Source organism: Narcine bancroftii, chromosome 10, assembly GCF_036971445.1.
Source record: "Narcine bancroftii isolate sNarBan1 chromosome 10, sNarBan1.hap1, whole genome shotgun sequence".
NCBI lineage: Eukaryota > Metazoa > Chordata > Chondrichthyes > Torpediniformes > Narcinidae > Narcine > Narcine bancroftii.
Genome location: NC_091478.1, coordinates 55,667,850 through 55,693,010, shown reverse-complemented (window position 1 = coordinate 55,693,010; position 25,161 = coordinate 55,667,850). Strand labels below are relative to the sequence as shown.

Genomic DNA, 25,161 nt, shown 5'->3' with positions numbered 1-25,161 from the left:
AATTGATTCTTTTTTTATTTTAGAAGTATAACTAATTATTTGTCCTCTCAAATAAGCTTTCATAGTGTCCCATACTACAAACTTACTATGAACAGAATTGGAATTTTCTTTCAAAAAGAAATTAATTTGTTCTTTCAAAAAATCAATAAATTCCATATTTTTTAACATTATATTAAACCTCCAATGATCGGCCACTTGAAGTTTCTCAGAAGTTATAGATGTAAAGTATAACAAAGAATGATCCCAAATCACCCTGCTTTTATATTCCGCTTGTTGTATTTTCCCCTGTAAATGTGCCGATACTTTTTTTTTAAAAAAAGTCAATCCTTGAAAACGATTCATGTCTAGCTGAATAAAAGGAGAAATCCTTCTCTGTCGGATTAAAATGTCTCCAAATATCCACTAAATTGAGATCTTTCATCAACGCTTGAACCTGAAATTCCATTTTAGATTTCTTAACTTTCTTCGGGGACTTGTCTAATAAAGGTTCCAAAACACAATTAAAGTCACCACCAACTAAAACATTCTCATTAGCCTGACCCAGATATAAAAATGCATCAGAAATAAATGTTTCATCATCTTCATTTGGGGCATAAATATTGAGTAAAGTCCACAATTCACTAAAAATCTTACAATTTAATTTAAGAATACATCCTTCCTTTTCCTCCATTGATTGTAATTCAAAAGATAAATTCTTGTGTATCAAAATTGCTACACCTTTAGCCCTAGAGTTAAATGAAGAAGAATATACATGCCCTACCCAATCCCTCTTCAATTTCATACTTTCCTTGACATTCAGATGTGTTTCTTGTAAAAAAGCGACATCAATTTTCATTTTCTTAATATACACCAAAATGTGTTTACGCTTAATCGGAGTGTTTAAACCTCGAACATTAAAAGTAGCAAACCTCAACTTTGACATATTTACTAATATTACCAAGAACTAATAATATCTATATATTAAAAACTCAAAACAACGTAAATAGACCCTCCAATAGGAGAAAAATAAACCACAAAAATAAAGACTAAAAAAAATAAAAATGAAAAAAAAGATAAAGTTTAAAAAAAACCCAAAAAAAAGCTACCAAAAGGTAGTAATCCCTAAACCAATCTTGGGTGTGGATCACCCACCAGTGGCTGATGACTAATAGAACATAGACCAAATCTCTCCCTCTCCAGCCAAACAAAGAATAACAACAAGATATCATAATGACATAAAAATAAAGTAAGAATAAGAAAGTTCTTCTATTCATCCAAGAGATTCCAGACTCGACGACCCCATTTCAGGAGAAGTTAGACTCTTTCCATTCCCATTTCTCCCATTTCTACCATTTCTCCCATTTCCAGAACAACCAGATTTTTCTTTAGGAGACAATGGTGGACTACGTATTTGTCCTCGTACATCTGGCAACGAATCAGCAAGTAATATTTTTTTTTCCCAAGTGATATGCAACTGCTAACTTAAGCAAGCCAACGATCCAATCCCAAATCAATATCTGACTTCTAAGTTATTGCAATACATTTTCTAGCTATCGTTAAAGCAATTAAAACAAATTTCACTTGATATGTATTCAATTTCAATTTAGATTTGACCCTTCTAATATCTCCTAATGAAAACAGCATTGGATCATGTGGGAATTTTACCCCTGTTATTCGTTCTAATAAATTACCTAATAGTGAACCAAAAAAGGTTTAACTGTGGAACACTGCCAAGTTGAATGCAAATTTACCAATTTCTTGTCCACATCTAAAACATAAATCTGAGTAAATGATTCATTTTTTGTAATTTTTGTGGTGTCAAATATAATTGAATAAAATTATACTGAACCAACCTACATCTCACATTTATTGTACATTTCATACTTTCTCTGCATATCTCAGAATTAATTTTTTAAACTATTTGTTTATTTAAATCTACTTCCCACCTAGGTCTTAATTTATAAAGCCCTTCCTTGTTGCACCACTTTCAGGGAATTATGTATCTGTATTCCCAGATCCCTCTATTCCTCCACATTCTTCAGTGCCCATTTACTGTGTATGTCCTTTCCTGGTTTGTCTTTCCAAAATGCAACACTTCATGCTTGTCTACATTAAACTCCATCTATAATTTTTTAGCCCATTTTACTAGCTGGTCCAGATCCCTCTGGAAGCTTTGAAATTTGTTACTGTCCATAACACCTCCCATCTTGGTATCATCTGCAAACTTGCTGTGATCCAATTTACCATATTATCATCCAGATCATTGACATAGATGGCAAACAATAATGGTTCCAGCACCGATCCCTGAGGCCCACCACTAGTCACAGTCAATTTACCTTCATCTTCCATACATTTTGAAGGGTGGGAGGAAACCCAAGCAGAGACGGACAGAATATAAACTCCTTATAGACAGCACTGGACTCGAACCCAGGTTGCACTAACCGCTACACTAACTGTGCCAGCCAAATTTTATTTGATGCATTTAAAAGAAACACCTTTATTGTTTAAATTGATGTAAAATCATCTGACTCACAATAGATGAAGAAAAATTAAAGCTGACATCCAGAACACGATTTGCAGAAATCCTGCAGGTGGTAGGAAGAGGAGATGAGAGATTGCACAAGTGCAATGAACAAATGCACTGAAATCCCCATAAAGATAGATCAAATTATAATGGTATAAATTACCACAATATGGCAAGATAAAGAGATCATAAAATAAAGGGAAAGAAATAATCATAGTTGCTGTTAGTGCAAGAAAAAAGTGACGATTCAGTGGTGCAGATAAATCTTTTTTGGTGGTCTGGTGTTTTTGGGAAGGTTCAAGAGCCTCACAGTGTGGGGGGGAGGGGGTGGGGGGGGGAAATAGAAAACTGTCCTCAAACTCAGAGGTGTAGAATGTCAGGCTCCGATCACTTCACTGAGCATCTCTGGACCCGTGACAGAGACGTCCCAGTAGCCAATGCACAAGATCAAACCAGCAACCACAAAGAAAGTATATCACACAGGGGTAAAGATGAACAATTACTTTATTAACAAAATATTCACCTTCAAACTTTAATTCAAAATCCCCCCCTTTTATAACAATGCCCACTGGTTACTATGCAAATTTCTATAACAATGTAAAACTAATAAATTTCCCAGCCTAAATATAACATATGTAATTAAAGTCTAAGTTATATTTCCAACCAGCATACAGAAAAACTTAGACACAAGACTCACAAAACTTCGATCCCAACTGAAGCAAAGATTATAAATAAAATTAGTTTGTTTGGTAAACTGAAGCCAAAAGATCTTAGAGAGAGAGAGCACAAAATTCAAAGTTGTATTGTGTTGCTTGCTGAGAGAGGAACAATGGCTTAGTCCGGATCCTTCTGGCTGCCTTCAGAATGTTCATCCTTTTTGAAATCCAAACATTCTAAACTGTCCTCCAGACCACCTTCCACACCACAGCACCACCCAGTGGTGGTTCATCGTCCAAGTCTAGAATTTTTTTTTTCATTTTCTGCACATGCTCAGTCTGTCTCCCACTCTCTCAGCAGTCCACCTTCACCTTGGCTCTCAAAGGCAAACTGTCACTTTTTAACATAAAACCACACAACACATAGGCCAATACACAACACAGAACTCTGTAATACCTCCCCTGCTAAAAAAAAATTTGGACCTCAAGAACAAATTTTTAACAATTAATGGAAGTAATACATAAATAAAATAAACACTCCATTTTTTTAACAATAAATATGTGATTAGATTCGTACCTACCCAGATTAACATCTTGACAAACAATCTGCTATTACATTATCCGTCCCCTTTATGTGTGTAATAATTAAATCATATTCTTGTAATAGTAAGCTCCAATTCAATAACCGTCTGTTCTTATTTTTTCACTTTAGACAGAAAAACTAATGGATTATGATCCGTATATATTAACAGTTTTTGAGTAGAACAAATATACACTTTAAAATATTGCCACGCTAAAACAAGCGCCAATAACTCCTTCTTAATGGTCGAGTAATTTCGTTGATGGTCGTTAAACTTTTTTGAAAAGTATGAAATAAGATGTTCCACTCCATCACCATCCTTCTTCTGTAACAGTACAGCACCAACTGCTTCGTCACTGGCGTCCATGGCTAAAGAGAATGGCTTTTCAAAGTTAGGGGACACAAGTACAGGCTGATGGCATAAAATGGCATAAAACGCTTCCTGGCATGTTTCTGACCAAATAAATGTTTCTTTCTTTCCAAGTAGTTTTGTTAATGGGAGTGCAATTTCTGCAAAGTTTTTACAAAATCTATGATAGTAGCCAATCATAACTAGAAATCTCCGAAGAGTTTTCTTATTACCGTGGATAGGGAACACAGTGAGAGCCAATACCTTCACTCCAACCAGTGCCACCTGTCCATGTCCTACCACATAACCCAGATAAATTAGAGTGGTATGTCCAAACTCACTCTAGTGCAAATTCACTGTGAGTTGTGCTCTCACCAGTCTTTGAAATAACTGTTCTAATTCAAGCATGTGTTCTTCCCATGTATCCGTACTAATTACTAAATCATCGATATAGTATGCTCTAAACCCTGAATTACTGCATTAATCATTCTCTGAAATGTGCCAGGTGCATTTTTCATCCCAAAAGTATATCTGTGTGATATACTTTCTTTGTGGTTGCTGGTTTATACTCATACAATCCCGAAGGTGTAACAAATGCAGAAATCTCCCTTCCTTTCTCTGTCAAAGGAACACACCAGTGTCCTTTTAAGAGATCAATCTTTGTAAGAAACTTGGCCTTCTCCACCTTATCTATACAATCATCTATTCTGGGAATAGGGAACGCATCAGTTTTTGTCACAATGTTTACCTTTCAATAATCTGTACAAAACCTAATTGAGCCATCTGGCTTAGGCACCAGAACACAGGGTGAACTCTAATTTAAACTTTATTTTCGGATTATGTCATTTTTGAGCATAATCCACCTCTTGATCCAACAATCTGCTCTTTTCCTGATTAACTTGGTAAGGATGATGCTTAATAGGCCTAGCATCACTGACCTCCACATCATGACAAGCCACAGTAGTTCTTGGAACATCTGGGAATATATCCTTAAATTTCATAAGTAATGTCTTCAATTCTTCCCTTTCTGATTTAGTCAAATGCATTAACTTGGTGTCTAAGTTTTGCAAAACTAGTTTTGCCTGGGGCTTAGCACTTTCTGTGCTCCATGACCTTCCACAATACTTATCTCCTCCTTACTTTCCTCTATAACTAGCACCTGGGTTGGAATCCTAGTCTCCTCCTCAGTTATTTTCTCAAAGTAAGGTTTAAACATGTTCATGTGACGACCTGTGTCTCTCTTCAACCATCAGGCGTCTCAATGACATAGGTGACCTTGTTAATTTTTGATTTCACCTTGTATGGTCCTGAAGACTGAGCTCTCAAAGGGTTTGACTGCTTTGGAAACAAAACCAATACTTTGTCGCCAGGTTTAATGTTCCTAATTTTTGCTTTTTGATCATACCGAATTTTCATTTTTCCATAATCAGTTTTTAAATTTTTCCTTGCCATCTTGCAAGCCTGATGTAATCTGTTTTTAAATTTTAAAACATAATCCAACAGATTTGATTGTATATCATTATGTATCCACTGTTCCAACAATAGTAATGGACCCCTGACTTCATGACCAAACACCAACTCAAATGGACTAAAGCCGAGACTCCTGAGTTGCCTCTCGAACAGCAAACAATAACAAATGGATTCCTTCATCCCAATCTTTATTATTTTCCACGCAATAAGCCCTCATCATATTTTTCACAGTTAAATGGAACCTTTCCAAGGCCCCTTGACTTTCAGGATGATAGGCAGACGACACAATTTGATGGGCTCCCAATTCCTACACCACCTGTTGAAATATTCCAGATATGAAATTACTCCCTTGGTCTGAGTGAATTTCCCTTGGTAGGCCAAACAGTGTGAAAAATTTTAGCATAGCCTTCGCAATCATCTTTGCTTTAATGTTTCTCAGGGAATAGACTCTGGAAACCTTGAAGCTGTGGACATGAGTGTTAACAAATATTCATTTCCTGCTTTGGTTTTTGGCAATGGGCCAACACAATCCACTATCATTTTTGAGAAGGGCTCCCTGAAAGCAGGGATGGATTGTAAAGGTGCCACTGGTGGTCCTTGATTAGGCTTGCCCACCAGTTGACAAGTGTGACAGGTTCTACAAAAGTTCACAACATCCATTCTTAATTTCGGCCAATAAAACTGTTTCCTTATCTTTTCTACCGTCTTCTTCACTCCAAGATGACTTCCTAAAGGTGTACTATGAACCAACTTTAATATTTAATTCCTGTAAGTTTTGGGAATTACAACTTGCCTTATTACCGCCCAGTTTTCACTGGCAGGTATCACTTGTGGTCTCCACTTTCCCATCAATATTCCATCTTGAACAAAGTAACCTACTGGCACAGTTTCAATTTTCTGGTTAGACAGAATCTTATCTCTTATCCCAGCAAGATCAGGATCATGCTTTTGTCTGGCTATTAATTCTTCTCTTGACGACAGCAAAGCTGGATCCTTAGGTTTGTCCTCAATGCTTGCCTCCACTACAAGATCATCATAGACTTTCTTTACCTCTACCTTTTTTCTAGGCATGGCTCTAGTAATGACACACGCAGGGTAGATTTCCAAATCCTTTTTGGATGCATAAACCAATGGCTTACTTGTAAGTTTCACTGCAGGTATGACTTTAACCTCTACTAAATCATTCACTAAAAAAAGAGAAACTCCATCCACCAGCAGACTTGATCTTATCCCTATCGTAACCAGGCCATCACTATTCTATGCAAAGGTATAGGCTCTGCTTCACCACCAATGCCTTTAATTAAATTCACATCTCCAGTATCGGTCTCCTCACCAAAATTCAAAACGTTGCGTAATACAAGCAATTGGGCTGCTCCAGTATCCCGCAGGATCCTTCTTTAACCGAAATGAAACCTTCAGTCATGAATGGTTTAAAAATATACCTAACTTTCTCACTCTGAACACAGGCAGTTGGTACCACCCCTTTCTCTTTCTTCCTTTTCAGTACAGGACAATTTGCTATTATGTGCCCTGGCTTCTTACAGTAGTGGCAAATAACACTCAAATTTTTCCTTCACCCATTTCTCCTCTTCTCTTCCTTTAACCTCACTTCTAGATTTTCTTTCTACTCTACTTGGATTATCAGCAGTATTCCTTTGAAAGGTTTTCCCTGGTGTCCACTTAGGCTTGTGGGTTAAAGCATATTCCTCTGTGAATTTAGCCAATTCTTGCCAAGTTTTTATATTTTTCTCTGCCAAGTACACTTGAATATCGTCACGAACACAATTTTTAATCTCGTCAATCAGAATGATTTCCCTCAATAAATCAAAGTTATTTTTTGCTTTCATTGCGGCACACCACTGATCAAAACATACAACCTTCCTATAAGCAAAATCCAGGTAAGATTGGGTTTCTGCCTTTTTTTTTAAATTCCTGAACTTTTGTCTATAAGCCTCTGGGACTAATTCATAAGATCGGAGTATAGTCTGCTTTACAAATTTGTAATTAGCTACTTGTTGTACAGTGAGACATGAGTACACCTGTTGGGCTTTCCCTTTAAGAACATTTTGTAACAGGAGTGACCACTGCTCTGGTAGCCTTTTTAAATTTACACCTACTTTCTCAAAATGCTGAAAATACTGGTCTATTTCAGCTTCCTCAAATGGAGGAACTAACCTCACTTCTCTACTGACCAGAAACCTCTCCTCCTGACCAGCATGTGAGTTTTGGGCTTCTCTCTCCTTGCGTTAGGGTCAGCTTTAATTTAGCTAGTTGTAGCTCATGCTTCCGTTCTTTCTCTCTCTCCTCCATTTCTGCCTGCCTTACTGCTTCCTGTTCGGCTTTCCTTTCTGCCTCTTTTTTTTCCTCTCTCTTCCCTTTCTGCCTGCCTTTCTATTTCCCATTTGGCTTTCCTTTCTGCCTCTCTTTTCCTCTAACTCTAGTTTTCTCAAAGCCAACCTTACTTCCTCTGAAGTTTTCCCCTTTAGGAAACTGTTTTAATGCAGCTACTTCAAATACCCCCTTCATAATCTTTCGGGCAATTTCCTTTTTTTTCATCCCAGTTCTGACTTTTTAGCCATTTTTAAATTAATTTCAAGCTGGAGGTTGAGTCAAACTCAGATGACTGATAACTAAGCACAAGTCAATCGCCCCTAAAAGCTTCCAAATTGGTTTGATCCCGGACAATTCCCCCAAATTATGTTACAAGATCAAAGAAGGCATATAACACTGGAGTAAAGATGAACAATACATTATTAACAAAAATTCACCTTCAAACTTTAATTCAAAATCCCCCCCCTTTTATAACAATGCCCACTGGTTACTATGAAAATTTCTATAACAGTGTAAAACTAATAAATACATATGTAATTAAAGACTAAGTCGTATTTCCAACTAGCCCACAGAAAAACTTAGACACAAAACACACAAGACTCACAAAACTTCGATCTCAACTGAAGCAAAGATCCTAAACAAATTTCAGTTGAGAGAGAGAGAAAAACTGGCTTAGTCCGGATCCTTCTGGCTGCCTTCGGAATGTTCATCCTTTTTGAAATCCCAACATTCTAAACTGTCCTCCAGACCATGACTCATGCTCTGGACCTCCTTCCACTCCACAGCACCCCCAGTGGTGGTTTATCGTCCAAATCTAGAATTTTTTTTTTCATTTTCTGCACATGCTCAGTCTGTCTCCCACTCTCTCAGCAGTACACCTTCAACACAGAACTCTGTAACACCAACCATTTCAGTTCTGTGTCACACTCCCATACTCACACGTCTGTGCATGGCCTTGTGCACTGTCCCACCAACGTCGACTTTTCTGATTTTTTTCACCCTTCCCCTTTCCAGTTCTCCTCCCTTCCCTTTGATCACAGCTGTCCCCTCCCCCCTGTCTTAACCTATTACTTCCTCCCTTTACAGCCACACCCCCTCCTTACTCTGCTCGGACGCTTGCTGACATTTTTCCATACCTTGATGAAGGGCCCAAGCCCAAAACGTCAATTATGTATTTTTATCTTTGCAAAATAAAAGACACTGTTTGTCTTACTGAGTTTTTCCAGCTTTGTGTGTTTTTATTTCAACCACGGTGTCTGCAGATTTTTGTACATTGTGCCTAAGGGTAGCAGTGAGAAGAGATTGTGACCAGGATGATGGGGGTCCTTTATGATGTTGCTGCCTCAGGATGCATCTCACATACAAATTACAGAAGAATTGTAAATTAGAGGAATCTTGGGAAAGGTTCTTGACATATCAAAAGATCATTTTTTGATTAGTGATATGGTGGTTTTTAAAAAATTAAAACTGCTAGATTGAGTGCAAACAAATTTTTTAATTCTGAAGATGCTAAAAATCTGATAATTGGATCAATCAGGTTAGATTTTAGATCAGTGACTCTTCAACTGAGATCACCTAAAGCATGAATTCTTCTCTCTCCACCTGCCAAACTCGCTTCTATCTACATAATTTTCTGTTTTTATTTGAACATTGCCATCTAATTTCTTTCTTCAGGTTTGTGCAAAGCTATATGTGAGCACTGTAGCTGTAGAGAACCTAGCTACAAAATAAACCAGACCATAAGAGCAGTTAGACCATTCTACCAGTCGGATCTACTATGCCATTCAAATCATGGCTGATAAATTTCTAACCCCATTTTCCTTCCTTCTCTCTGTAACCTTTGATGCCTGTACTAATCAAGAATCTATCAGCCTTCCTTTTAAGTCAACCCAATGACTTGGCCTCCACAGCTGACTATGGCAGCAGAATCTACAGATTCCAAAGAAATGGCTGAAGAAATTTCTCCTCTGTCCTTTTATTCTGAGCCTGTGCCCTCTGGTCCTTGACTCTCCCACTATTTTAACCCTCTTCTCCACCACCTCTCTATCTAGCCCTTTCAATATTTGGAATGTTTCTGTGAGATTCCCCTCATCCTTCTAAACTCTAATGAGTACGGGCCCAGAGCCATCAAGCGTTAATCCGTTCATACCTGGGATCATTTTCATAAACATTTTCTGGACCCTCTCCAATGCCAGCACATCCTTCCTTGGATATTTGGCCCAAAATTGCTCGCTGTACTGTCTGACCAGCTCCTTGGAAAGGCTCAGCATGATGTCTTTGCTTTTCTATTCTAGTCCTCTTGAAATGAATGCATTTTCCTTCCTTACTATCAAATCAACCTGCATCTTTTTGGGGAATCCTGTGCTAGGACCTCCCAAGTCCCCCTCTGCACCTCCACTTTCTGAATTTGAATTTAGAATACCTAAATTCAAGTGAAATGACCCAAAGCTAAATGAAGCAAAAAAAATGTACTGTTTTAATGCCAGGGTTTAAATAGGTGATTTTTAATGCTCTGATGATAAGTATCATGGGATATCTGAGGAGAAATTACTGAAATGGGAAGAGACCAATCTGGTGCCCATGTTAAAGTCTGGAAATTGGCAGTGGTAGCCAGGGCTCCATTAATCTCAGTGTAAAATAAGAAACGATCAGAAGGAAACAAGATTATTTTCCAGCAATTAACAAGTCCAAGGAGAGGGAAGGTACAGTGAGACGAGTGTTGTATCTGGTCTTGTTTATCCATAATCCTGCAATTTCTTGCTGTTTCTCTAGGATGGCGATGATCATATTGTAAACCAACAATCAAATGTTAAACAGGAAAGTCTGTGGATGCTGTGATTGTTGTGCTTGAGGAACTCAGCAAGTTATCCAGCCCAAAACGTTGGATATAATATTCTGCTGAGTTCCTCCTGCTCTTTGTGTATTGCAAAGCATTCAAATGTTTGTTTTTAAATCAAACCTGTAAAAATAACATCAGTGTTTTAAATTTGTAGCTGAAATCTCAGGGTAAGGGGATGGGTGATGATGACCACATCATGCTAGACATCTATGCAATTGATGACCTGCGCGCTAAGGGCTTTGAGGCCACTAATGACTCGTCAAAATACAACTACAAGTCGGATGATAATGGAAACTATGGTAATGTGCTTTATTGCTTTAACTTGGACATTTTTTCATTGTAACCTGAGAGTTGGGGGGGTGGGGGGTTCAGATTTGGGTAAATTTGTAATCTTCTTTCTGGTGATATCCTTGTAGGGGAACCATTTCTTTTGAGCCTGAAGACTTTCAGTTGCAGTGAATGCCATGAGTAATCATCCCAGCTACATGGAAGTACATTAACCAGTCTGATTTATTGGAGGGAATGCTCCAATGCCCATTTTTCATTCTCTTTGCCACCACTTCACTTGTCATTGACTTCAATCTGCACAGCAAACACTCCCCCGTCCCTACCTCTTGCATCCACCAGATCGTGTTTGCTGTTAGTCAAGTCTCTCCTGCCACCTGATCTGATCCTAATTCCATGGAGCATTACAGGGACCTGTGTTGAACTACATTGTCAGTCAGCAGGTCTTGATAGTACAATGTATTTTGCCTTCATACAGATTCCTCTTTGGTTGATCCAGCCAATTGTAAGTAACAATTCATAGCTCCAAACTATCCATATCACAGAACCAGTATGGACTTGAGTACTACTTGGTTTCCTGTAATTGATGGTGGTTTAAAGTTGGATTATTGGTACTGAGTTTCTCCCTACCTGAATGGTTACAAACCTGGAAGTGGTTGTTGCTGCCAGAGTCCCAGGCGTCCCCTTGTCCTCACCTACCATTCCACCGGCCTCTATGTCCAACAGATCCTCCTCCAGAATTTCTGCCACCAACTATGTGATCCCACATCTAGTAGCATATTCTCCTTTGCTTCCCTCTCTGCCTTCCACAGGGGCCACACCCACCATGACTCCCATGTACTCCCACCATGACTCCCATGTCCACTCTTCTCTTCCCACCAATTGTAAGAACCTAGGCATCTACCCCCTTGCAGAAGATGCTCCACTTGCCCCCACACATCCTCCCTCACCACCAGTTGGGCCCCAAAACAGTCTATCCAAGCGAAGTAATTATTTCACTTGTGAATCTGCAAGGGTCGTCTACTGCATCCAGGACTACCGTTGTGGTCTCCTCTATATCAGAAGGACTGGGCACAGACTGGGAAATCGCTTTGCTGAGCACCTCGTCTCTGTCAGAAGCAATAACGTAGATCTCCCTGTGGCCATCAATTTCAATTCCCCATTCCATTCCCTTGCTGACAGGGTTGTCCATGGTGTCATGCACTGCCACACTGAGTCCACCCACAAATTGAAGGAACGGCACCTTATCTTCTGACTAGACACCCTCCAACCTGATATCATTAACATAGACTTCTTTGGTTTCTGTCACACTCTCTCTCTCTCCACTTTTCTCTCTGTGTCCTTTAACAGAGCCATAATCAATTCTCACGTTTCCTCTTATCCAATTAACACCTTTTGTTGGCCTACTCTCCTTCCCCCAGCCTTCTGTGCCTTACTGTTCTTTGCTTATTCCTTGAAGAAGGGCTCAGACCTGAAACGTTGGTAATATATCTTTACCTCCTATGGGCGCTGCAAGATTGGCTGAGTTCCTCCAGCATTTCTGTGTTTTTACTACAATCACAGCGGGTCTGCATCACATTAAGATGAAGCCATTTTGAAGTCATCCCATTCATTGAGCCTGTCTATTTCATGATCAATCCAATCCTTCCCACCCTGTGATGTTCAGTGGCAGACTTATTCTCTACAGCTTTTATATTGCTTCTTGTCCCTGTTAATGTACTCCATTTTAAGGTTTATCCCATACAACTTGCAGAAAGAAATATATTTTATTATTTAAACATCTGCAGATGTGAAGTCAAGTGCAATACTCAAATGTGCTGGAGAAACTCAGCAGGTCATTCTTTGCCATAATTTTATTACCCCTTGATGCTGCCTGGTTCATTCCTCAGTCTGGCAACAGAATTAAATTGAGAATGCCCAATACTGAACAGGCTTGAATGTTGTTCAGCTGAATGTTGTATCAGATAGGTGTTGCCATCTCCCTGCAACCATTTCTAGCCTGTTTCAGTTGAGCTTTGCCCTTGTAAACTAGCAGCTTACACTTTAAAGGGATATGGGTTTTTTTTCTGCTTATTTTCTCTTCAACTCGTTGCAGAAATATGGCATGAAGTGATGGAAGCACCTTAGCAGTGTTTCCACTCCTTGCGTTCTCACTTGGGTGACCCATTCAACTACTTACTATCAACTTTCTGGATTAAAATATTTGGAAAAGGGGGAAAATAACATGAATTACGCTTTACCAGTGTTTTGGAAGAGCATTAATAGCTCATTGGTATTTCAGTGATGTTTGAATTTTATGACCATCACCTCCTACTTTCTCTGCAGTTTTTGAGTCCATAGAAGCCACAGTGAAAGCGATCCGCAGGGAGAAAATGTTTGTGAAGGAGGTGACTACGGGTCAGGATTGTGGTGTGCTGCTGGATGCTACATGCTTCTATGCTGAGCAAGGTGGACAGATTTATGATGAGGGTTACCTGATAAAAGAGGATGACAGCAGTGAAGATGTAAGGAACTTTAACTTACTGCTTCTATATTTAATGAGATGAGATGAAGTTCTTCTGGATAGCTGATCTTTCTCACCCCAAACTTTATGGTTTTATTTCCCAACATTTATTCGATCCTTCATTTAACCCTTAAAATTCATGTAGACAAATATCCTCCCGTTTCCAAAATGACGAGGAGGTAAACATGGTCCGTTGCATGTACTAGGAGCATACAGCAGTAGAGGGGGATCATAGTGTGATTCTATCCATAAAAATGCAGGAGTCACAAGCAGAGAGAACCTGGGCTAAATGTGCTTTCCCCATCCCATACACGTTGAAGACAGATATAGCAAGATATTGATGGTGAAATGATCTTGTAATTTGTACTTTTCCCTTGCCTTGTTTACTTTCAGGTATCCAACATTGCAGCCATCTGCTGCTAACATGAGTTTGAACCTTGAAAGAGAATTATAGCAGACCAGATCCATAGAATCTTCACCATAGTGCACAAAAACACAATGCTGTTAGTTGGCAATTGAAAGCATGAAATCTTCTTATCCAATTTGTCTTGTTAGTTTGACTGTTACCATACTCATGAATGCAATGGAACCAACACACCATTCTAAATTTGGTTCTTTGCAATTCCACAGAAGACTGAGTTCACAGTGAAAAACGTACAGGTACGAGGCGGTTACATCCTACACATTGGAACGGTTTATGGACATCTTAAAGTAGGAGATAAAGTTCATCTGTACATTGATGAGGTAAAAAAAAATTTTGACAGGGGTTAAAATTGCACACCCACTTCCCTTGCAGCAACTGGAAATGTAACATCCGACCTGTAGATGCTTGTCATTCAGGGACCAAAGCCCCTCAGGTGAACCAAAGATTTAAACTTTGTTTGCTATACTGATGTCTCCTCTTTGCCAGGGAAACTAAAATGCAAAGTGAGCAATGATTGGCTTGGCAGATATCCCCATTCACTCCAAGGGTGTCCAGAGATGCCTGTCACTTTAATTCTCATGTCCACCTTTCCATAATTTCATTGGTGCAAGTGGTCACTGCAGAGTACTTGTGAGACAAAATTCAGTCTTCCTTCCAAGGGCACTGTCCATCCTGTTTGGAAAAACTAAGAAAAAGAAGCAGAAATAGGCAATTCTGCCCATCGAGTCAGCTCCAGCATTTAATCATGAGCTGATCTATTTTCCCCATTTAGCCCCTCTGCCCGGCCTTCTTTCCATAACCTTTGATGCCATGGCTAATAGAGAAACAATTGATCTCTGCCTTAAATACTCCCAGCAACTGCATGTGGCAACAGATTTACCACCCTCTGCTAAAAGAAATATCTCTATTCTAAGCAGATGCCCTTTTGTGCCCTGTTTTCTTAGATTCTCCTACTATGGGAAACAGCCTTTCTACATGCACTCTGGCCACGCCTTTCAACATTACAAATGTTTCAATGAGATTTCTCTCCCACTGCCAACCCCCCCCCCCCAACCCCCAAGAAAATTCCAATGAGTGCAGGCCAAGAGCTGTCAAATGCTCCTCATAAAACACTTTAATTCCTGGAATCATCCTTGTGAACCTCCTCTGAACCCTCTCCAACATCAACACATCCTTTCTTAAATGAGGAGCCCAAAACTGCTCACAATGTCCAAATGATGTCTCCCTAGGGCCTTATAAAGCCTCAACATCACATCCCTACTCTTGTATTCTATTCCTCTTGAAATTAATGAATTAAATCTGCCATCTTCACCAAATCAACCTGCAAATTTATCTTCAGGATATCCTGCACAAGGACCCTTGGGTCCCTTTGCATCTGGGTATTTCAACTTTTTCTCTATTTTAAAATATAGTCTGTCCACATTTTTTTTCTACCGAAGTACACACCTACCAACATTGTATTTTATTTGGCATCTCTGCCCATTGTACTAATCTAAGTCTTTCTGCAGCCTCCCTCTTCTCAATCCTACCTGCTCCTCAACCTACCTTAGTATCATCTGCGAACTTCACCACAAAGCTTTTATATTTCATAATCTAAATCATTAATATACAACATAAAAAAGAAGTGGCCCCAACACCGACCCCTGTGGAGCACCATTAGCAACTGGCAGCCAATCAAAATATGATCCCTGTATTCCAACTCTCTGGTTTCTGCCAGTCAGCCAATGCTCTATCCACACTTGTATGTTTCATGCTGTACCATGGGATTTTATCTCAAGTTCCTTCATGTATAGTACCTTGTCAAAAGCCTTCTGAAAATCCAAATACACAACCTCCATTGCATCTCCCCTGTCTTACCCACTTGTAACTTCAAAGGATTTTCCCTTATAGAAACCATGCTGACTTTGGCCAATCTTGCCACATGCCTCCAACTACTCTGCAGCCTCATCCTTGATAATCGATTCCAACCTCTTCTTAACCACGAATGTTGCCCCCTCCCTTCTTGAATAATGGGGGGTGACATTTGCGATTTTCCAGGGCCATGCCAGAATCTCTTGATTTCTGAAAAATTATTATCAATGCCTCCACAATCTCAACTGTTACTGCTTTCAGAACCTGAATCCATCTGGTCCAGGAGACATCCACCCTTAGACCATTCAGCTTTCTGAGCTTCTTCTCCCTTGAAATTGTAGCTGCACTCACTTCCCTTCCCTGATACTCCGACATTTGGCACACTCCTAGTGTCTTCCACGGTGAAGACTGATGCCAAATGTACATTTAGTTCCTCTCCAGTCTCCCATTGTTATATCTCCAGCTTCATTTTCTTGTGTCCTTTATCTACTCTCACCTCTCTTTATATATTTTAAGCTTTTTGAATTTTGAATCCTGTTTGATATTATTTGCTAGCTTACATTCATACTTCTCTCTCCACATGAGATTTTTTGGTTATCTCCCGCATTTTTGAAAACTTCCCAATTGTTCATCAAAGCCTCTTGCTTTTTTCTTTGGCTTTGACTTCCATTGTCAGCTTCAGTTGTGACATTTTCCATTCCGATATTTTCTCTTTTTTGGTATGTATTTAACCTGTGCTTTCCTAATTTCTTGCAGAAACTTCATTCATTGCTGCTCTGCCGTTTTTCCAATTAGTGCCCCCTTTCAATCTACTTTAGCCAGTTCTTCCCTCATGCCACTATAATTCCCTTTACTCCACTTCAAGACCAACCCATCTGACCTTCGTTTCTCCTTGTTAAATTTCAAATTGAACTCAATCATATTGTGATCACTGCTCCCTAATGGTTCCCTTGCTCTAAATTCTCTGATCACCTCAGGTACATTATACAACAGCCAATCCTGTACAGCTGATTCCATAATGGGCTCATCAGCAAGCTGCTGTAAAAAGCCATCTCGTAGACATTCTACAAATTCACTCTTGAGATCTAGTCCCAACTTGGTTTTCCCAATCTATGTACATGTTAAAATCCCCCATGGCAGCCATAATATTGCCCTTCTGACATGCCTTTTCTATTTGCAATTGTAATTCATTCACATCCCAGCTGTTTTGAGGACTGAATATAACTCAATCATGTCCATTTACCCTTGCCCTTTCTTCACTCAACCCACAATGATTCTATATCTTCTGATCCTTTGTTTCCTCTTTTGAATGATATAATGTTGATCCTTTCAGCCACACCACCCCTTCTACTTACCTGCCTATCCTTTCAATACACTCATCCTTTAGCCTGGCCACAACATCATACTAGCCAATCTGTAGCTGTACTACAAGGTCATCCACTTTATTTCTTGTGCTGTGTTCATTTACACACAAAACCTTTGTTACTTTTTTAACACTGTTTCTGTTGCATTGCAACTCATCCCACTGGCTACAATTTTGCCCTATCTGCCTATACTTCCACACAAACCCCCTAACAGCTGTCCCTACTTCTGTGCCAACCACTGCTTCCTATGCCTCTTCACTCTGGTTTCCCCCCCCCCCCCCCAATCCAAATAGCATTTGCAAATCTCCCTGCCAGGATCTTGGTTCCCCTCCAGTTCAGGTGCAACCTGTCCCACTTGTACAAGTCACCCTTTCCCCAGAAAAGCTTCCAATAATCTCAGACCAAAGATTGTGTTAAATGGGATTTATTGGGATTGGGTGCCCTGAGGTGCTGTGGTCAATCATTGGGAACAGAAATGTGCAGCACCACATCCTGAAACATAATGATCCAGCAGAGTCCTCATTAACATTACTGTCAAACCTGGTAAAGCTGCATCATGTGTGCTAAACAGCGAAAAAAATAAACAAAGCTATTGTTTAAAGGGAGGAAGGGAAATCTCACCTGGTTATTTATCAGGAATTCCAAGAAGCTGAATTGTGGATATTGAGTTTTACTGTGTGAATGGTGGAGAACATTTAAACAGCTGAAACATGAAGGAAGCTCCATCTTCAACAATTGTGTATTCCAGGAATCCTGAAAGCAAGATTGATTAGCCATGCCAGATGGGCATCAAAATAATCCAGCATTTGTATTCTTTCACCTGATATTTGAACTTCATTTGCCTCCTTCAGATGTTTATTTTGTGGTCCTGCAGCCTTTATTACTGTCATTGCTGTTCCTTGTCATTTCACGCCCTCTCACAGACATCCCTTTCATTCTCTCCAGCCTCTTTCCCCTTTCTCATCAACCTGTTTCATTTCTGATGTATTTTGAGTTCTGATGGAAGTTCATTGACTGAGGCTGTTTGGCTTGTTGAGCATTCCCAGCATTTATTTTGTACATCAGATTTCCATGATTTTGCTTTAAAATCTGTTCATTCGATGTGTGCTTCAAGTTCAACACATTATAAAAAACAAACTCTGTCATTTGCTTAAAAACGAAAGTTGACTCTGTAGTGCAATACACAGCAGATCACGCAGGAAGTAAAGGGTTTCAAACATTTTAGGCCTGAGCCCTTTGTCAAGGTATAAAATATATACAGTAAAAGCCCCGGTATCTGGCACGTACGGAGATTGGGATTACGTATGCTACATATGTGAATTTTCTGGTTGCCTGAGGCACATTCTCACAATGCATTATACCTGAATTAAGAATAAATTGTTTAAAAGGCAATGTAATTTTAAAAAACAGTATTGTAGTCCTTAATTATGTAAAGTTCACTTTAATCAGGTAATTCCCGTAAATTTGAACCTCGGTCACTGGCAGTGTAACAGCACTGTGCTAACCATGCAGCCATCATAATTGCCCACCCCTTCCCCCAAGTTTACAGATAAAGCTTACTAATATACTGCTCACTAATAAAGATAGACTCTTACTAGGGAGGAATAGGGAAACACTTTGGGACAGTCCCACCAGTGGGAGTGGCATCAGCGGCTCTTCATCCTGGGTGCCGCCATTTTATTCGAACACAACTTTATTCAAACTTTGGTCAAATAGTTGCTGCGGCGGGGCATGACCAGAGCACTCCGCTGGTTGAATATTTACTCCCATTTTTACCAAGTGTTGCTTCCGAGAACATTTATTTTTACAATTTTAAGCTTTACCATTTTTATTTATTCTTATTAATTTTAAGTGCTATCTATTTATTTATTACCTCTATTGTTTTTTGCTGGGTTCCTGCTTGCTTAAATTCAGAATACCATGGATTTTACAGTACCTTGACAAAGGACTCAGGCCAAAAACATTGGTTACTTCCTCTCGATGCTGCATGACCTGCTGAGTTTCTCCAGCTCTTTTGTGTACTGCATAGATATTGGCCATGTGAATTGTGGCATGAAAATGTTTGTGATCCATGTTAAAATGCTTTGAAATGTTCGGCATCAGGTCAAGAGGCGAACTGTGATGAGCAACCACACTAGCACCCATATATTGAACTTTGCCCTACGGTCTGTGCTGGGTGAGGCTGACCAGCGGGGCTCACTAGTGGCACCGGACAGGTTGCGCTTCGACTTCACAGCTAAAGGAGCAATGAACACGCAGGAGATCAAAAGATGTGAAGAGATCACAAACAAAATGATTCAGGATGCCAAGGTAAAGCACACCAATTTGATTTCAACTATGTTCAGGAGTTTTGGCTATTCAAATTTGAAATGCTGGTATGTAGAAGCTTTTTATTTCCAAAAGGTGGTGAATCTTTGGAATTCTCTACCTTGGAGAGTTGATGAGGTTAGATCATTGCAAATATTTAAGACTGAGGCAGATAACTTTTTGGAAGGCCTGAGAATTGAGGGCGATGAGGAGGTGACGTGGAAGAAGAGTCGAGTCCAGCACAGATGAGCTGTGATCATGTTAACTGCTAGGGCAGGTTTGATGGGCCTGGTGGTCTACTCCTCCCCTGTTCAAATCAGGAAATGGGTGTGTCAGTGGGAGAACTGATGACCATTTGGTCTCAATGGGGATTGGTTCTGATCTGCCTTGTTTTGCTTGCATTTTAGATTTGTCTCTGTGAACCAGGTACAGTTATGTAAGTAATCATGGTGTGAACTACAGAGTGATTGCCCTTGAGTGAAAATATTGGCTTTAATGGGTTCTCTGAAAGGGAGCTGCAGTATTGGTTTGGCTTCAAATGCAGGCTCATGGGGTTAGGGTATCTTGGTATCAATGTCCTATTTGATATACTGCCCAACCAAGGCCACCCACAAATTGGAGAAACAACACCTTGTATTCTATCTTGGTCATCTCCGACCAAACAGCATTAAATTCTAACTCCAATTTCTGTTTTACCCCCCCCCCCGGTCTGAGCCTCTCTTTACCAATTCCTGTCTCCTCCAGCTCCTCACCCCTTCCCTCCCCCTTATCAGCCCAGCTGCTTTTATCTACCCTCCCACCTGTGAATTTTCTCTGCGCTCCCTCCTAAAGCCTGGGCTCCTCCCCCTGCCCCTTCCTCCTCACTTGCCCCACATTTTTATTCAGGTGCCGACCTGTTTTATTCTTATTCCTGACAAAGGGCCCAGGACCAAAATGTGGATTGCCCTTTATGGATACTACATGGCGCGCTGAGTTTCTCTAGTACATTTATGGATTGCACTCGACCCCAGCAACCACAGACTGTTGTTTAACTCGCATTTGATATAGGATCAAATCGTAAACTGTGTTATCTCAGTTGCGCAGCAAGTAGTAGCATTAATGATTGGCCTGTTTGAGAGGGGCCATCCAATAACGAATGAAAAATAGCATGTGTGAGGAAGTCACGTGATGGAGTAGTGGCCGGACGGTGAACTCCAGCCCTCTCCAGAAAAGTCAAAAAAAATAAAGGAAAACACAAAGGCACAAAAATAAAAATTAAAGTGAGTAAAAAGGTGGAAAGAAGATGGCGACAAAAAAAGAAAAATCGAAACCAACGGTAAGAAGAGAGGAAGAGAAGACAACAGAAGAAGAAGGAGAAGGCCTTACCTGTTCGAAGAGGCCCGCGGTGGAGAGAGAAACCCGCTCCCTCAGGTCGGTAGAAAGTGGACTACAAAAATGGCTCGCTGAGCTGAGTAAAAGTGCGCATGCAAAAAAACACACCGACAGGAGGGGCGACCAGCTGGGGAGTTGATCTCCACAGCCGGCAATGACAGCTGCAGAACACCTGCAGCAAGAGGAGAACACAGAAGACAATGGAAACAAGAAAGAAGAGAAGAAAAGGACAACAAGGAAACAACAGATGGCCAACCCAGAGGAAGAGGAAGAGGAAGAGTACAGTGAAATAGAAGAAGAAGGGAAAGGCAAGACAATGGATATACTTTCTCTTATTAAAGAATACATGGAGTCATTTAAAGAATGGCAAGCACAAGAATTTAGTGATTTAAGAAGAAGAATAAACAGTACAGAAGAGAAAGTGAATAAAATAGATATGACCTTATCAGAAATGGGAAAAAGAATGGACAAGGTGGAAGAACGAGAAGCAGCAGTAGAGGTAGAGGACTTAAAAAAGAAATTAGAGGAATCTAATAAAAAAGTTAAAGAGACACAAGAGCTGTTAGCTCAGAAAATAGATATAATGGAAAATTATAACAGAAGAAATAACATAAAGATAGTGGGCCTTAAGGAAGATGAAGAAGGCAAGAATATGAGAGAGTTTATAAAAGATTGGATCCCCAGGATCTTAGGATGTCCAGAACTACAGCAAGAAATGGAAATAGAAAGGGCACATAGAGCATTGGCCTTTAAACCACAACCACCACAAAAGCCAAGATCTATTTTAGTAAAATTCCTAAGATATACTACAAGAGAAAAGGTACCGGAGAAAACAATGGAGAAAGTAAGAGAGGACAACAAGCCACTGGAGTACAAAGGGCGAAAAATCTTTATTTATCCAGATATAAGTTTTGAACTCCTGAAGAAGAGAAAGGAGTTCAATACAGCAAAGGCGATTTTATGGAAGAAAGGGTATAAATTTATACTAAAGCATCCAGCGGTATTGAAAATATTTATTCCAGGACAGCAAAACAGACTATTCTTGGATCCAGAGGAAGCACGAAAATTTGCAGAACAATTACAAAATAGACTGAGATGAAGACGTGTAACGAGTGTACAAAAGACTGCGAACTAAAAAGACACATAAGTTTTGAACTCCTGAAGAAGAGGAAGGAGTTCAATACAGCGAAAACGATCTTATGGAAAAAGACTATTCTCGGATCCAGAGGAAGCAAGGAAATTGGCAGAACAACTACAAAACAATCAGAGAGATGAAGACATGTAATAAGAGTAAAAATGACCACGATCTATATGTATGTGGGTAAAGATCTTTGGCTTGGCTTCGCGGACGAAGATTTATGGAGGGGGTAAAAAGTCCACGTCAGCTGCAGGCTCGTTTGTGGCTGACAAGTCCGATGCGGGACAGGCAGACACGATTGCAGCGGTTGCAAGGGAAAATTGGTTGGTTGGGGTTGGGTGTTGGGTTTTTCCTCCTTTGCCTTTTGTCAGTGAGGTGGGCTCTGCGGTCTTCTTCAAAGGAGGTTGCTGCCCGCCAAACTGTGAGGCGCCAAATGCACGGTTTGAGGCGTTATCAGCCCACTGGCGGTGGTCAATGTGGCAGGCACCAAGAGATTTCTTTAGGCAGTCCTTGTACCTTTTCTTTGGTGCACCTCTGTCACGGTGGCCAGTGGAGAGCTCGCCATATAACACGATCTTGGGAAGGCGATGGTCCTCCATTCTGGAGACGTGACCCATCCAGCGCAGCTGGATCTTCAGCAGCGTGGACTCGATGCTGTCGACCTCTGCCATCTCGAGTACTTCGACGTTAGGGGTGTAAGCGCTCCAATGGATGTTGAGGATGGAGCGGAGACAACGCTGGTGGAAGCGTTCTAGGAGCCGTAGGTGGTGCCGGTAGAGGACCCATGATATAGATATATATATATATATAATATATATATATACATACATACATATATATATATATATATATATATATATATATACATACATAGTGTGCATACATGAATGTATCCGTATTTAGAGGAAAATATATAGAGTATAGATAAGAATTAATAAGGGAATGAAAGGGAATAGAGGGAATAAGGAGGGAATTAAAAGAGTGACCTTTGTTGCATATGAAAATTGAAATCTTTTCTGGGGGGGCTGGGTGGGGAGGAATTACGATCACTGCAAAATCAGCTGACGTTTGCGAGTGAATTCGCAAATCCAAATGGAGAGGGGAGATGTGGTTGTCCGACAAGGGATAAAGGACAACTCAGGAGGGGAAGGGGAGATTGGGGCTAAAGAAGTTCTAAATAGGAGAATAAGGAAAATGTTTGATGTTTTAGAAATGTTGTCTTATAAAGTGTTCAAAACAAGAAAGCAGAAATGGATAAGAAGGAAAGGTAATGATGGAGAAACGGAAAGGGAAGATAAACAAAGTATAAAATGGCTACGCTGAACTATATGACTTTAAATATTAACGGAATACATAACCAAATTAAAAGGAAGAAACTGCTAAATTTACTGAAAAAATAAAAAATTGATATAGCATTTGTGCAAGAAACACATTTAACTGAATTGGAGCACAAGAAATTAAAGAGAGATTGGGTAGGACACGTAACAGCAGCATCGTATAATTCAAAAGCAAGAGGAGTAGCTATATTAATTAGTAAACATGTGCCATTTAAAAAAGAAGAGGAAATAATAGATCCAGCAGGGAGATATGTAATGATAAAATGTCAGATATATTCGGAGTTTTGGAATCTACTCAATGTATATTCACCTAACGAAGAAGATCAAAAGTTTATGCAAGATATTTTGTTGAAGATAGCAGATACGCAAGGGAACATATTAATAGGAGGGGATTTCAACCTGAATTTGGATTCAAATATGGACAAAACTGGGATAAAAATTAACAGAAAGAACAAAGTAACCAAATTTATAATTAAATCGATGGAAGAAATGCAACTTTTGGATATATGGAGGAAACAACACCCAAAGGAAAAGGAATATTCATTTTACTCGGCTAGACATAAAACATACTCAAGAATAGATCTATTTTTGTTATCAGCTCATATGCAAGATAGAGTAAGAAAAACAGAATATAAAGCTAGAATACTATCGGACCATTCACCCTTAATATTGACAATAAAGTTAGAGGACATCCCTCCAAGAATGCATAGATGGAGATTAAACCCCATGTTACTTAAAAGACAGGATTTTAGAGAATTTATTGAAAGACAAATTAAAATGTATTTTGAAATAAATACGAAATCAGTGAAAGATAAGTTTATACTATGGGATGCAATGAAAGCATTCATTAGAGGGCAAATAATAAGTTATGTAACCAAGATGAAAAAGGACTATAATCAGGAAACAGAGCAGTTGGAAAGGGAAATAGTAAATATAGAAAAAGAATTAGCAATGAAGGAAGATACAACTAAAAGAAGAGAATTGGCAGAGAAAAAAATAAAATATGAAACACTACAAACATATAAGGTGGAGAAGAATATAATGAAGACAAAACAGAAATATTATGAACTAGGTGAAAAAACGCACAAAATTCTAGCGTGGCAGCTTAAGACAGAACAAACTAAGAGAATGGTATTGGCATTAAGGAAAAAAGACAAGCAAATCACATATAATCCAAAAGAGATCAAGGAAAACTTTAGAGAATTCTATGAACAATTATACCGAACTGAAAACGAAGGGAAAGAAGGGAAAATAGATGAATTTCTAACTAAAATTGAACTACCAAAACTACAAATAGAGGAACAAAATAAATTAACAGAGCCATTTGGAATAGTAGAAATACAAGAGATAATAAAAAAAATTACCAAATAATAAGACACCAGGAGAGGATGGATTCCCAATAGAATTCTATAAAACATTTAATGATTTATTAATTCCACCCCTCCTGGAAGTAATCAACCAGATTGATAAAACACAAAGCTTACCAGATTCAAGTAAAACAGCAATAATTACAGTAATACTAAAGCAAGGGAAAGATCCACTCACACCAGCGTCATATAGACCAATATCTTTACTTAACACAGATTATAAGATAATAGCTAAACTATTAGCAAACAGATTAGCAGAGTATGTACCGAAAATGGTAAATCTAGACCAAACTGGATTTATCAAAAAAAGACGCACAACAGACAATATTTGTAAATTTATTAACTTAATTCATGCAGTAGAAGGGAATAAAGTGCCAACAGTAGCAGTTGCTTTAGACGCGGATAAGGCCTTTGACAGAGTAGAATGGAATTATTTGTTCAAAGTATTGCAAAAATTCAGTTTACCGGAGAAGTATATTAATTGGA

General features: G+C 39.4%; 1 protein-coding gene across 3 annotated transcripts in view; it reads left to right on the top strand.

The window, feature by feature from the left end:
• aars1 (alanyl-tRNA synthetase 1) overlaps positions 1 to 25,161 on the top strand; it is a 75,537-nt gene that overhangs the window by 26,126 nt on the left and 24,250 nt on the right. For all 3 annotated transcript variants that reach the window (XM_069900964.1, XM_069900965.1, XM_069900966.1), the window contains exons 11-14: positions 10,883 to 11,027; positions 13,339 to 13,517; positions 14,147 to 14,260; positions 19,259 to 19,465. In XM_069900964.1, the coding sequence (XP_069757065.1) occupies positions 10,883 to 11,027; positions 13,339 to 13,517; positions 14,147 to 14,260; positions 19,259 to 19,465 (645 nt within the window). The remainder of the gene's footprint in view (positions 1 to 10,882; positions 11,028 to 13,338; positions 13,518 to 14,146; positions 14,261 to 19,258; positions 19,466 to 25,161) is intronic.